A 13,544-nucleotide genomic window follows, 5' to 3' on the forward strand; every position below is an offset into this window, starting at 1 on the left:
CTTTTCACCTTGCAATGCACAAGAGACAAGTCATGGTTTAACGGTGTTTGGAGGCTGTTTATCAAAAAAAAAAAAAAAGACTGAGATGCTCCCACAGCCCGTCACTGTGCAGTTTCCTGGGTAGCAACAACAGTTTGGGAAGCCGTTGCTCAGCCCTGGGGGTGCAAGAGCCAAGCTCCCCCAAGCCAGCTGCTTCCTGAGGGTACCTGCCCCAGCACACGTCCCTGGGGAAGGGACAACAGGGAGCCTTGAGCCTTCTGACGGAGAGGAGCGAAATGCTCCAAGGAAAGATGCAGGTGCTCCCCAAATCCTGCCCTCCTTCCCGGAAAAGCAAGAGCAGAAAGCTGGGTGCACCCCTAGTTCATGGTGGAGGGGGGTACAGTGCGTGACTTCACCCAGCAACCCCCCCAGATGATCCCCCCTGCCCTGCCTTATACCTGCCCCTCACGAAACACTCAAGTTCCTACCGGATCGTGACCAAAACCACTTGCATGGAACCGTGTGCAGGGAAGAGCTCAGGTTTTCTGCTCCCAGTTTTGTTTCCATCGGGAGTCAGCCCTTCCAACACCAAAAGCGCAGGGGTTTCACCTGCCAGGCTTTACTTCTGTCGTCCAAGCAGCTGCCCTGAGATGCCACTAATGCTGGAGAAAAGGCAAATTTCTTACTCTCTCTTAAAATTACCCGAGAAAGCTTGAAAATCTTCAGGTATTAAAACTTTGGTGCTTGAAATGCACTTGCGGGAGGTGCTGCTGAACACCTCACCTTTGCACACCCTGAGAATCCCACACCCTCAGCCCCCCCACGCTTCCTCATCATGCAGCCGGCAGCTATTTCTGCCTTAGTGCTGCAGTGAGGGCTTTAATTTAAGAAAGCCATTTAGTTCTTTTTTTTTTTTTTTTTTTTTTTTTTTTTTAAAGCATGAAAACTACCTCCAGATATGGCATAATGGGACCTGGTTACCTTAAAATAGCCAACTGATTCCTCCTCCCGACTCCTTCAGAGAAGGGGTGTTATTATCTCCAGTAATACATGGAGGGGCAGGAGGAGCAGTATGTGATTTTCTTTTCTTTCCACCAGTTCCACATGAAATTTGTGGCAGAAGAAGTTTGTCCGCGTGGGTGCGGAGGGGTTTGCTTTCCCTTTTTTTCCCCAGCAACGGCTGGAATCTGGCTGGATGCTCGTTTTCATTACAAATTGCAACGATGCTTGTCTGTGCCACCGCTGTTTGCTCCCTGTGTGCGTTCAGCTCCTGATTGAACACAGGAGGAATTTTGCTTGTATAGAAATACAACCTTATAAAGGAATAACCTATAGGAATAGCCACAACTTGTACCAAGGACGTTTACTTCCAGCTGCCTTTGGTTTTGACAGAGCAGGGATGCTCCACGTGGCTTCTTGAATAAAATAATTACAAAAATACAGAAATGAAACTTTGCAGTCGTTAACCAAGTTAACGAATTGTCTCCAAATGAAGCCTTGAAAAACACTCGGGCGGTGGGGCTGGGAAAGAGGAAGGATGAACTGGTCCATGCTGGAGCAGCAGTGTCCTTCCCCTTAAAGATCTGGGTTCCCACGCTGCTGGAGTCCGCCTGGCCAGACCTGCTTTTGGGGTGACACTCTGCAAAAACCCCTGTAGTGAGGTGAAAAAATGCTGTACAAATACAGCCAAATACGGCGCTAGATCCTATCAGATTCTCAGCTGCTGTCACTGATAAAGGAGCGATACTTTACACAGAACATATTTAGTGGCTGCCAGGAAATAAACTATCAGCAAAGCAGAGAAGAGCAGGGTCACGGTTACAGCCCATCCCTGTGCTCCCAGACGGGGGCTCCTTGGGGGTGGTGGAGGGGAGAGAGAGCAGGATCAAACCTGCCTGGGGGCTGTGGGACCAGAGGGTTTGGGGGAGCCACTTCCCAGCAGCCGCGCAGGAGGGACGGGAGCACCTCTGCCATCGCGTTTGCACTGAGACCCTATTTGCACGGGGGGACAGTATTTGGATACAACAAATGCATTTGGATATAACATTTCTCGCTGTTCTGCTTCCCAGGAGCTGCCAGCTCTGCCTGGTATCGGCATGAAAAAAGTCAGTCTGAGAAGACCAGCAGTTTTGGGAGCTCAGGCCTGCCAGAATAACCCAGTCAAAAGGGCCAAGTGGAGTGGGCACTGGGTGCATGGATCCAGGCAGCCCACCCACTGCCGGGCTCTTCCACACCCTGCCTGGCTGGTCTCTGGCCTGGGCTACCCCATCGCAAGGGGGCATTTTTTTATTCCCAGCACCATTTCTGTATGGGAGAAGTCTCCAAATGAAGGGGGATGATTTCATCCTCATCTCGCTCCCTGCCTTCTGCTCAACCTCATGTTCTTCAAGGTTGCTCCAAGGAAAAAGCCTACGAGAGCAGCAGCTCCACTGTCCAACCAGCTCCTACCCAAGCGGGAAGCCAGCCTGACCCTCCAAGCATGTCCCACTGGCACTGGTGGCCACAGGAACAGCCCATGGGGCAAGCTGCCGGCTCACACTTTCTTCACTGTGCTGTAGAGCTCTTCTCTGGGCAGTGGGGCTGATGACATGTTGACGTAGATGTCCTGCTCCTCCAGCTGGGATTTCTGCACTCTGGCGTATATACCTTCCTTTTCCTCTTCCAAATGCTGGGAAAGGAGGGGGATGAACAAAAAACATCCTTTGCAGGTTTTCTCCAGGGCAAGACCATCTGCTGGAATCTCTCAGCTGCTTTAAGCACCCAGGAGCAACCATGGGGACCGGAGAGGGCACCCATGTTATCCAGGGTCATTTGCACCCCAGCGTGGCATGTCCCTCTGTACCCACCCAACCCATCCTGCCACCCACGCCGTTGCCCACCCACCCCAGCCTTCCACCCTCCACCTTGAGCTCGGTGCTGCTTTGTGTTCTCCTACCTTATTGCTCTGCTTGACCTCCATGTATTCGGTCACAGTGTTTGCCGAGCAGCGGAGCGCCTCGGCATTGCTGTACAACTGGCTCTCGGCTGTGCCCGCCCGGTGGTTAATGTCCGCGTAGTTCAAGGTATCCGCTCCCTGACAGGCGAAGGAGAGGGATGAGCTCTTGACCTACCCCTGCTCCCCTGCCTGCAGCCCGCCAGGGACGGGGACATCTCCTGTCCCACTGGCTTTCCTGATGAGAACCGAGACGGCTGCAGGAGCACTGAGGGAAAATTTAACTCGCAGTAAGGGCTAGCTCAACATTTCCCAGGGGAAGTCTGGTTAGTGACACTGGCCCCTGCTTGAAAGCTGGCAGAAAACGTTAGAAAATAACTCCCAAGCAGTGACCGAAGATCAGCTGCCCTGTGGCCTTCTCAGGTGTGCTTTGCTTCGGGTTGCCAAGGCTGTTTGACCCAGAGAAGCAGCTCCCCTGCTTGGAGGGGCTTGGGGAGGAACTCCTCGGCTCAATCCTAAATTCCCTTCCCAGGAATTCTCTGTGTAGTCACACAAAATCCCTGGTCGGGTCTTTCTGTTGGCAAATGGAGCCCAAAATATCCCACCCAGCCTAAAGAGCCATCAACCTCGCTGAAAGCAATCAGATCAGGCAGCTTGTTTGCTCAGCTCAGGGTGCAACGTTTCCCCTCCCCAGGCAAGCTCAGACCACACCATTCCAAGACCTCGTGCGCCTTTCCTTACTGTATGTGATGTGTTGCGTATCCCCTCCATCTCTACAGCTGCTCTGGAGAAGGCTGGATGAAACAGACAAGATCAGACACGAGTGAAACCAGAAGAAATGTATTACAAAACCATGCTGCTGCTGCCAATCTTGCTGTAAAGCAAGAAGGGAACCTGATGCAACCATCTAAAGTGGAGCAGTTCTTCAAATAAAACCAGATCCCACCTGCCAGCTGGTGGCGTCCCCTCCCATCCCTCCCTGTCCTTCACACTGGCCTCAAACTTTGCATCAAGCCTAACGCAACTGAGCGCCTCTGGAGAAGCCAGCGTTGCCCAGAAAAACTTAAGTGAGAGGCGATGAGACCCATGGGACAGTCCCACTGCTCCCTTGGGGGAAGGAGACCTCCTCGGTGGAGGTCTCAGTGACGGACCTTGGGATTGGATGGATCAGGGAGGGAATGGGGGAGAAAAAAGAAATATAGAGAAAAAAACAGCTATAGCAGAAGACAGGCTGGTACAGAAACAGGGTGTCTGTGGCAGTGGCAGCTTTTCTTACCCTTTTTCCTCTTCCTGGACAGTATCACCAAAACCCCAGCAGCCATTGCAAGCAAAAGAAGAACCACTGCGATGGCTGGAGCGAGGATGTGCTCAACCACATTGAAGCTGCAAGAAAAAAAAACGTTTCTGTTCTCACGCTTCTCGGTAGCGGACTCGGGAGGAACCGGCATGGAGCGGCTGTGGGTGACGGGGATTTCCCCGGGAGGAAGGGAAGCAGGCGGAAGGTGGCCAGGCTGCAAGCTGGGAACGGAGCAAAGTAAAGTGAAAGCTGTAGAAGCAAATGGACACTCGGGTCTGAGAGCTGCTGCATCTTCACTCTTTTAAGGATCATTTCCTGCAGCTAATTTTTGCTCTGGTTTAGCTCTACTATTTCTTGGCCTTGTTGTTATGGGCAATCAGAGAAGGTTGATGTGTCACCTACCCCTTGAGCGTGCTGACGGGAAGCTTCAGCTTTGCCCACTTCCTGCATCACCTCCAAGAGGCAGCAGAGGAGGCAGCTCTGCCACTCGGGTCTCATGGTTTGCCAACTATTTCTGCTGGGTTGCATATGACTACAAAGCAGAACAGGACCCAGCACAGCACTTGGTTTCCCACAAGCAAGCGGTCCCTCTGAGTTTTGGGGAAGGAAACGGGGTCAGCACAGCAGCCAGAAATCACTTCCCGCATGGTGATAACCTATGCCTTGCTTATGCTGCAAGATGGAGAGGGGACAAACAGGGCTTTGCCAGGACCAAGCGGCCAGGAGTGCTGGTATTATTATCCATGTGGAGTGGCTGTCTGAGAGGATGAAATATTGGTCTCTAAAGGCAAAAGCAGGAGGTCTGAATTCTTAAGAAGTGAAGAGCCCAGAGGGCTGCAGGGCTCCAGCTGCAACTGAGACGCCATGGAGAGAGGTGGCTGCTGTGGGCAGGAGCTGGTACTCACTGTGGATCACTGGAACCATTAGGGAGGGAGGAACTTGATACTGGTTGAAGAGTTTTATCCCAGGGAGTTGACTGTGTGGGGACTGTTACAGAGCTAGTGAGATCGGGGTGCCTGGTGGTCGGGGAATAGGGCGATGCTGTGAAGGAAGAAGGGGCTGTAAGAAAAAGAGGAGAGGTCAGTCGGTCTCCCTGCCTCCACGGGGGAAGAGGCTGTAAGTTTTGCCGTGACTCAAGTGACCCCAATTACCGTCACACCAGGAGATGCTGGGTCCCCTCTGCCACATCCAGAGCATGCTCCCCGAGGCGGGAGGGCTCTAATCCCCCACCCGGGAGGCTTTTTGTGGTCCCAGTCTCCCCCCAAAATGCGCACACCCATGCATGCATTCAGCAGAATTCACTCGGGGCAGGAAGGGGACCTGGCACCCTGTGCCCAGCCCGGTACTAACTCAACAGCCCCAAAAAAGTGTCCCCATCCAGGGGCTGGTCCCTGGCGAGGGGAAGGAGAGGGACATTCCCTAAGCCCAGGGCCTGGTGACCACAGGCAGTGGCTGCCCACAGCAGTAAATGGGGTGGCACGAGGGGGTAAGGAACCACTGGTGTTATAAAAAAAAGGCAGGGAGAGCAGAGACAGGGCCAGCAGGATCCAGTAAGAGGGGAAAATGTAGCACAGAGAGCAGGGTGCTGCACACCAGCGATGGGGGTGTCTCAGCCTGGGACGCCGAGGGGGGGTTGTGGTGAGATCAGGGCATGAGGAATGGGTGAAGGTGGCTCCTGCTGTGGCGTCTGCCGGCCGAGCCCCGATGACACACCCCGGGGCTGCCCCATGGGGCCTGGGCACCCACCTCCTCCGGGCTGCCCCTCACTGCAGCCCCTGCTCCCAGCACTTGGTGCGGGAGACACCAGTGCTGGACCTGGGGGACCCACAAGTACTGACCTGGGGACACAATCACCTCCACACTGTGACTCTTATCAGACTGGATTCTGCCTGTTCGCACCCCGCAGAGGTAGGTGCCCGCATCCTCCTCGGCCAGGTTCTCCATGGTCACCGTGAACACCCGCTGTGCACGATGGTCCCAGATGGAGAATCGGTCCTGCCGCACCATGGGCTTGTCCTTCGAGGTGATGATGATGTCATCACCATCACAAGTGAAAAAAGCTATTGCCGGATAGCACCAGAATTTGGGCTTCATCACATCGCTGGGCTGGTACGTGCAGTTCACTGAGAGGGACCCCCCCAGGAATCCCAGCACGGTGTTGGGACCCCTCACCCACGACCGGCAGCCTGCGGAGACACATGGAGACGCCGGAGTGCTGCCGCTGCCGCCGTCGCCGTCACCGCGGAGCCTTCCCCGCCCCCCAAGGCCGCCCCCCGGGGCCGCTCGGCAGCTGAGGGGGCTGCGGCCCGGCCTTACCTGGCAGCAACGCCCAGGCGAGCAGCGGCAGGAGCTGCATGGCCGTTGCGGGACGGCGGGTCTCAGCGTTCTGCCGAGCCCGGTTCCTCTCCGCGGGGACCGGACCGCCCCCGCGGCACCGCCCGCCCCGTCGGGGCGGAGCGCCGCGACCCCCGGGGCTGCCTGACCACGGGGGGCCGCTCGAGAGAAGAGACAGAGGCGCGGAGCGGTGGCGGAGAAGCTTTATTGCAGCCGCCGGCGGCGGCGGGGTGGGCCCGGCGGGGCCCCGGTGCTGCACCCGCTGCCCGCGCCGTCGGGGCCGGGGCGTCCCGGGACGGAGCGGCTCCGTCTGCGGCCGGGGTGTCCCCGCCGGGGGCTCAGCCGCCCCGCAGGCTGACCCAGAGCACGGCTCCACTCATGGCCAGCAGGGCCAGCACCTGCAGCCCGGCCAGCACCGGGAAGTAGCGGAAGGGGTCGGGGGTCCCCGGCGGAGCGGCCGTGGTCGGAGGGATGGAGGGGCCCGGGCTGAGCATCGGGGCCGGTACAGAGCTAGTGAGATCGGGGTTCCTGGCGGTCGGGGAATAGGGCGATGCTGTGAAGGAAGAAGGGGCTGTAAGAAAAAGAGGAGAGGTCAGTCGGTCTCCCTGCCTCCACGGGGGAAGAGGCTGTAAGTTTTGCCGTGACTCAAGTGACCCCAATTACCGTCACACCAGGAGATGCTGGGTCCCCTCTGCCACATCCAGAGCATGCTCCCCGAGGCAGGAGGGCTCTAATCCCCCACCCGGGAGGCTTTTTGTGGTCCCAGTCTCCCCCCAAAATGCGCACACCCATGCATGCATTCAGCAGAATTCACTCGGGGCAGGAAGGGGGCCTGGCACCCTGTGCCCAGCCCGGTACTAACTCAACAGCCCCAAAAAAGTGTCCCCATCCAGGGGCTGGTCCCTGGCGAGGGGAAGGAGAGGGACATTCCCAAACCCAGGGCCTGGCGACCACAGGCAGTGGCTGCCCACAGCAGTAAATGGGGTGGCACGAGGGGGTAAGGAACCACTGGTGTTATAAAAAAAAGGCAGGGAGAGCAGAGACAGGGCCAGCAGGATCCAGTAAGAGGGGAAAATGTAGCACAGAGAGCAGGGTGCTGCACACCAGCGATGGGGGTGTCTCAGCCTGGGACGCCGAGGGGGGGTTGTGGTGAGATCAGGGCATGAGGAATGGGTGAAGGTGGCTCCTGCTGTGGCATCTGCCGGCCGAGCCCCGATGACACACCCCGGGGCTGCCCCATGGGGCCTGGGCACCCACCTCCTCCGGGCTGCCCCTCACTGCAGCCCCTGCTCCCAGCACTTGGTGCGGGAGACACCAGTGCTGGACCTCGGGGACCCACAAGTACTGACCTGGGGACACAATCACCTCCACACTGTGACTCTTATCAGACTGGATTCTGCCTGATCGCACCCCGCAGAGGTAGGTGCCCGCATCCTCCTCGGTCAGGTCCTCCACGGTCACCGTGAACACCCGCTGTGCACGATGGTCCCAGATGGAGAATCGGTCCTGCCACACCATGGGCTTGTCCTTCGAGGTGATGATGATGTCATCACCATCACAAGTGAAAAAAGCTATTGCCGGATAGCACCAGAATTTGGGCTTCATCACATCGCTGGGCTGGTACGTGCAGTTCACCGACAGGGACCCCCCCAGGAATCCCTGCACGGTGTCGGGACCCCTCACCCACGCCCGGCAGCCTGCGGAGACACATGGAGACGCCGGAGTGCTGCCGCTGCCGCTGCCGCCGTCGCCGTCGCCGTCACCGCGGAGCCTTCCCCGCCCCCCAAGGCCGCCCCCCGGGGCCGCTCGGCAGCTGAGGGGGCTGCGGCCCGGCCTTACCTGGCAGCAACGCCCAGGCGAGCAGCGGCAGGAGCTGCATGGCCGCTGCGGGACGGCGGGTCTCAGCGTCCTGCCGAGCCCGGTTCCTCTCCGCGGGGACCGGACCGCCCCCGCGGCACCGCCCGCCCCGTCGGGGCGGAGCGCCGCGACCCCCGGGGCTGCCTGACCACGGGGGGCCGCTCGAGAGAAGAGACAGAGGCGCGGAGCGGTGGCGGAGAAGCTTTATTGCAGCTGCCGGCGGCGGCGGGGTGGGCCCGGCGGGGCCCCGGTGCTGCACCCGCTGCCCGCGCCGTCGGGGCCGGGGCGTCCCGGGACGGAGCGGCTCCGTCTGCGGCCGGGGTGTCCCCGCCGGGGGCTCAGCCGCCCCGCAGGCTGACCCAGAGCACGGCTCCACTCATGGCCAGCAGGGCCAGCACCTGCAGCCCGGCCAGCACCGGGAAGTAGCGGAAGGGGTCGGGGGTCCCCGGCGGAGCGGCCGTGGTCGGAGGGATGGCGGGGCCCGGGCTGAGCGTCGGGGCCGGTACAGAGCTAGTGAGATCGGGGTGCCTGGTGGTCGGGGAATAGGGCGATGCTGTGAAGGAAGAAGGGGCTGTAAGAAAAAGAGGAGAGGTCAGTCGGTCTCCCTGCCTCCACGGGGGAAGAGGCTGTAAGTTTTGCAGTGACTCAAGTGACCCCAATTACCGTCACACCAGGAGATGCTGGGTCCCCTCTGCCACATCCAGAGCATGCTCCCCGAGGCGGGAGGGCTCTAATCCCCCACCCGGGAGGCTTTTTGTGGTCCCAGTCTCCCCCCAAAATGCGCACACCCATGCATGCATTCAGCAGAATTCACTCGGGGCAGGAAGGGGACCTGGCACCCTGTGCCCAGCCCGTTATTAACTCAACAGCCCCAAAAAAGTGTCCCCATCCAGGGGCTGGTCCCTGGCGAAGGGAAGGAGAGGGACATTCCCTAAGCCCAGGGCCTGGCGACCACAGGCAGTGGCTGCCCACAGCAGTAAATGGGGTGGCACGAGGGGGTAAGGAACCACTGGTGTTATAAAAAAAAGGCAGGGAGAGCAGAGACAGGGCCAGCAGGATCCAGTAAGAGGGGAAAATGTAGCACAGAGAGCAGGGTGCTGCACACCAGCGATGGGGGTGTCTCAGCCTGGGGCGCCGAGGGGGGGTTGTGGTGAGATCAGGGCATGAGGAATGGGTGAAGGTGGCTCCTGCTGTGGCGTCTGCTGGCCGAGCCCCGATGACACACCCCGGGGCTGCCCCATGGGGCCTGGGCACCCACCTCCTCCGGGCTGCCCCTCACTGCAGCCCCTGCTCCCAGCACTTGGTGCGGGAGACACCAGTGCTGGACCTGGGGGACCCACAAGTACTGACCTGGGGACACAATCACCTCCACACTGTGACTCCTATCAAACTGGGTTCTGCCTGTTCGCACCCCGCAGAGGTAGGTGCCCGCATCCTCCTCGGCCAGGTTCTCCACGGTCACCGTGAACACCCGCTGTGCACGATGGTCCCAGATGGAGAATCGGTCCTGCCGCACCATGGGCTTGTCCTTCGAGGTGATGATGATGTCATCACCATCACAAGTGAAAAAAGCTTTTGCCGGATAGCACCAGAATTTGGGCTTCATCACATCGCTGGGCTGGTACGTGCAGTTCACCGAGAGGGACCCCCCCAGGAATCCCCGCACGGTGTTGGGACCCCTCACCCACGCCCGGCAGCCTGCGGAGACACATGGAGACGCCGGAGTGCTGCCGCTGCCGCCGTCGCCGTCACCGCGGAGCCTTCCCCACCCGCCGGGGACGCCCCCCGGGGCCGCTCGGCAGCTGAGGGGGCTGCGGCCCGGCCTTACCTGGCAGCAACGCCCAGGCGAGCAGCGGCAGGAGCTGCATGGCCGTTGCGGGACGGCGGGTCTCAGCGTCCTGCCGAGCCCGGTTCCTCTCCGCGGGGACCGGACCGCACCCGCGGCACCGCCCGCCCCGTCGGGGCGGAGCGCCGCGACCCCCGGGGCTGCCTGACCACGGGGGGCCGCTCGAGAGAAGAGTCAGAGGCGCGGAGCGGTGGCGGAGAAGCTTTATTGCAGCCGCCGGCGGCGGCGGGGTGGGCCCGGCGGGGCCCCGGTGCTGCACCCGCTGCCCGCGCCGTCGGGGCCGGGGCGTCCCGGGACGGAGCGGCTCCGTCTGCGGCCGGGGTGTCCCCGCCGGGGGCTCAGCCGCCCCGCAGGCTGACCCAGAGCACGGCTCCACTCATGGCCAGCAGGGCCAGCACCTGCAGCCCGGCCAGCACCGGGAAGTAGCGGAAGGGGTCGGGGGTCCCCGGCGGAGCGGCCGTGGTCGGAGGGATGGCGGGGCCCGGTCTGAGCGTCGGGGCTGCAAAAGTGAGGAGGGGCCCGATGCAGCGGGTGCATCCAGGCACTGACCTGCCCTTTTCCCCCTCCTCCCCACCCCGGGTACCATCTCCCCCCACAGCCTGGCCCTGGCCCCCTGACATGGCAGTTACTTCTGCTTTGCGGGGCAGATGGGGACTTGCAGGGACTGACCTGGGGACACGATCACCTTCACATTGACAGACTCGTTACTCTGGGTTTTGCCCGTTCGCACTCCACAGAGGTAGTTGCCCGCATCCCCCTCAGTCAGGGCCTCCATGGTCACTGTGAACTTCCGCTGTGCGCGATTATCCTGAATGGAGAGTCGGTCCTGCAGCACCACAGGATGATTCTTTGAGGTGATGATGATGTCAGCAGCACAGTGAGAACCTGTTCCTTTTTTGCACCAGAATTTTGGCTTCCTCTCATAGCGCTGCTTGTATTTGCACTTCACGGAGAGGGCACCCCCCAGGAATCCCTGCACGGTGCAGGGACCACTCACCACCGCACAGCAACAGTGGAGACAGACAGAGCCATGGGAGTGCTGTCGCTGCACCAACACCTCCTGCCCCATAGCACCAGTCCAGTGTGGGGCTTGAGCCCCGGGGGTCCCCGCAGCCCTACCTGCCAGCAGCATCCAGGTGAGCAGCAGCAGGAGCCGTGTTACCAGGATGGCCTGGGCCATACCCGTCACGTTCTTTCTTCATTATGTCTCTGGGACTTCGCTTCCTCTTCTGCCTGTGGTACCAACTCCTGTGCTCCTGGAGGTTTAGCAAGAGTGTGGGGTTTTTTTTTTTTGTTTCCTCTGGCCTCAGCTGACTTCCTGCCACCCCTGTGACTGAGAGCACTGACATGTAGTGTCCCCTGAGCCCTGCTGCCCTGTTCTTGCCTCCTTCTCCTTCCCCTGCCTCACGGGCTCCCCTTTCTGCCCCTGGCACAGCTCCCACAGTGGGGTGCAGTTCTCCCGCTCTCAGCCTTGCTGCCACACTGCCCAGCTCCTCTCCAGCTCCTACGGAGGACCTGATTCTCGAGGGGTGGCTCAGCCCTGCACAGAGACCCCCTGCACCATCATGTCCCACCAGACTGTCCCCAGCACAGCCCTTCTGCTGTGGGTCGGTAGCCTGTGATGGTGTGCTCCCCCTCGCCCCCAACCTGACCTTCATCTCCAATAACCCTGCCCAAGCAATAACCACCCATGGTGGTCATAAGAGGTGCATCTAGTCATGATGGCTGCATCCGGCTAAGCGTGGTTCCAGGGAGACAGATAAGAATACGATAGCCAAGGGCTAGCTTGAGAAAAGCACACCCCTCACCACAGCACTGGTCCTGTGGTCGATATGCAAATAAGCCAAATCATCTTACCCCCATAAGTAGTCAACAGCCCGAGAGTGCTTTGAGCTCTCCTGCACGGCAGCAGGCTGCACGCCAGGCTCTCCCCTTGGGCAGGGACACCTCTCCAGGTTAATTCCCGAGACTGAGAGATTCCTTGTGACCAATAGCATGCTAAACGTTGAAGCTTCACTAGGATTATATCTTGAAGTGATTGTGTGCATATAATCTATTAGACAAAACCGTTGACCAGGTCTGGGACTAGGACTGGATCCAGCTGCTCCTAGACTCCTCTCTGAGAAGGAGTTTAGAAAGCCAGGGGGGTCCTCCCTGAACCGCAACCCAACTGGAGGGTCTCTCTGACAGTTTTGCCTGCCCCTGTCCTCTGTGCAGTAAATAACCAAGTGTACCTTGCCATCGAATCTTGTTAAACCACTGTCGCTTTTACTATCAAACTTTGTTAAATCATTGTTTTATATCAATAAACATATTGCTGTTTCTGCCTTAGGAGTGAAGTGCATCGCTCCGTCTGTGACATAGCCCGATGCCCCAGTCAGGTCTCTCCAGGCTTCTTCCTCATCCCCATCCCTTGTCCTCTGGAATTACCAGTGCCCCCCAGCGTCCTCCCTCCCACCCATCAGCGACTTGCTGAGCCTGCGCTGGGTTGGACAAGCCCTACGGAAGAAGCTGCCAGGGATGAGGGTGGGGACAGGCAGGACAAATGCAACCCATGCGCAGGGACCATGTTGGGTGTCACAGGGTCTTTCTCCTACAGCCACCAGCTCATCCTGGCTTAGACCAAAGCCGGGTATATGCGGACCTGCTGCTGGTACCATTGCAGCCTCTGGCCTTGGCGGAGGCAAGCAGACAGCGTTATTGTCAACAATTTGGTCATAGTTTAGCGGTGCTGAGGGTGTTCCTCAGTGGAGACACAACTGAGCTGTCCCTGTCCCTGACTTATGTTTTGCCCTGAACCCTGGCCCCCGAGAGCAGCTCTCCAGGCATGAGGGGTCCCTGCCCTGAGCATCACCTGGGCTGGGTCCTGGGCTGCTGGGCATCCCTGTGCCATTGCTCTTGGGTCCCTTCTCCTGCAGGGAACAACCTGGGAGCTCTGCATTTCCCTGTGGCTCTGCCTCAGAGCTGCCACGTCCATCCTCTCTGCACATGGTATTTCTGGGGCAGGACTGTCACCACTTGACAGTGCCAGGGACTGCCCCTGGATGGGGCACTCTGGGGACATGGGATGTCTCATCTGCTCCCCCAGTGTCCCCTTCCTGGAGCTCCCTAATCCCACCTGTTCACCCAGGAGGTGGCACTGGCCAGGCCCAGGAAGACGAGACCCTTCAAATTCACCAGACCATAAACGAAGAGCTGGGACCCCTGTGGCTGGAAGCACAGACCTGGCCCCTGTGCTCCCGGTGGGCTCCCAGCACCTGCCCGGCAGGAGCAGGCAATGGAGCAGCAGAGAGAGCGAG

At 59.4% G+C, this 13,544-nt stretch overlaps 4 protein-coding genes across 4 annotated transcripts; all 4 read right to left on the bottom strand.

The window, feature by feature from the left end:
* Positions 1-2,512: 2,512 nt before the first annotated feature.
* On the bottom strand, positions 2,513-6,576 carry LOC141472930 (CMRF35-like molecule 9). The gene is made up of 7 exons (XM_074160219.1): positions 6,525-6,576; positions 6,047-6,394; positions 5,114-5,267; positions 4,188-4,294; positions 3,653-3,705; positions 2,915-3,052; positions 2,513-2,647 (listed from the first exon to the last, which is right to left on the bottom strand). The coding sequence occupies exons 1-7, from the start codon at positions 6,562-6,564 to the stop codon at positions 2,513-2,515; spliced, it is 975 nt and encodes a 324-aa protein (XP_074016320.1). The 5' UTR covers positions 6,565-6,576.
* A 304-nt stretch (positions 6,577-6,880) lies between these two features.
* On the bottom strand, positions 6,881-8,421 carry LOC141472931 (CMRF-35-like molecule 4). Its single transcript, XM_074160220.1, has 3 exons — positions 8,382-8,421; positions 7,900-8,239; positions 6,881-7,052 (listed from the first exon to the last, which is right to left on the bottom strand). The coding sequence occupies exons 1-3, from the start codon at positions 8,419-8,421 to the stop codon at positions 6,881-6,883; spliced, it is 552 nt and encodes a 183-aa protein (XP_074016321.1).
* Positions 8,422-8,737: 316 nt separating this feature from the next.
* On the bottom strand, positions 8,738-10,267 carry LOC141473025 (CMRF-35-like molecule 4). The gene is made up of 3 exons (XM_074160334.1): positions 10,228-10,267; positions 9,746-10,097; positions 8,738-8,909 (listed from the first exon to the last, which is right to left on the bottom strand). The coding sequence occupies exons 1-3, from the start codon at positions 10,265-10,267 to the stop codon at positions 8,738-8,740; spliced, it is 564 nt and encodes a 187-aa protein (XP_074016435.1).
* Positions 10,268-10,583: 316 nt separating this feature from the next.
* Positions 10,584-11,425, bottom strand: LOC141473040 (protein CD300H-like). The gene is made up of 2 exons (XM_074160351.1): positions 10,915-11,425; positions 10,584-10,744 (listed from the first exon to the last, which is right to left on the bottom strand). The coding sequence occupies exons 1-2, from the start codon at positions 11,423-11,425 to the stop codon at positions 10,584-10,586; spliced, it is 672 nt and encodes a 223-aa protein (XP_074016452.1).
* Positions 11,426-13,544: the final 2,119 nt, after the last annotated feature.

This window comes from Numenius arquata, chromosome 17 (genome assembly GCF_964106895.1).
Source record: "Numenius arquata chromosome 17, bNumArq3.hap1.1, whole genome shotgun sequence".
NCBI classification, from domain to species: Eukaryota; Metazoa; Chordata; class Aves; order Charadriiformes; family Scolopacidae; genus Numenius; species Numenius arquata.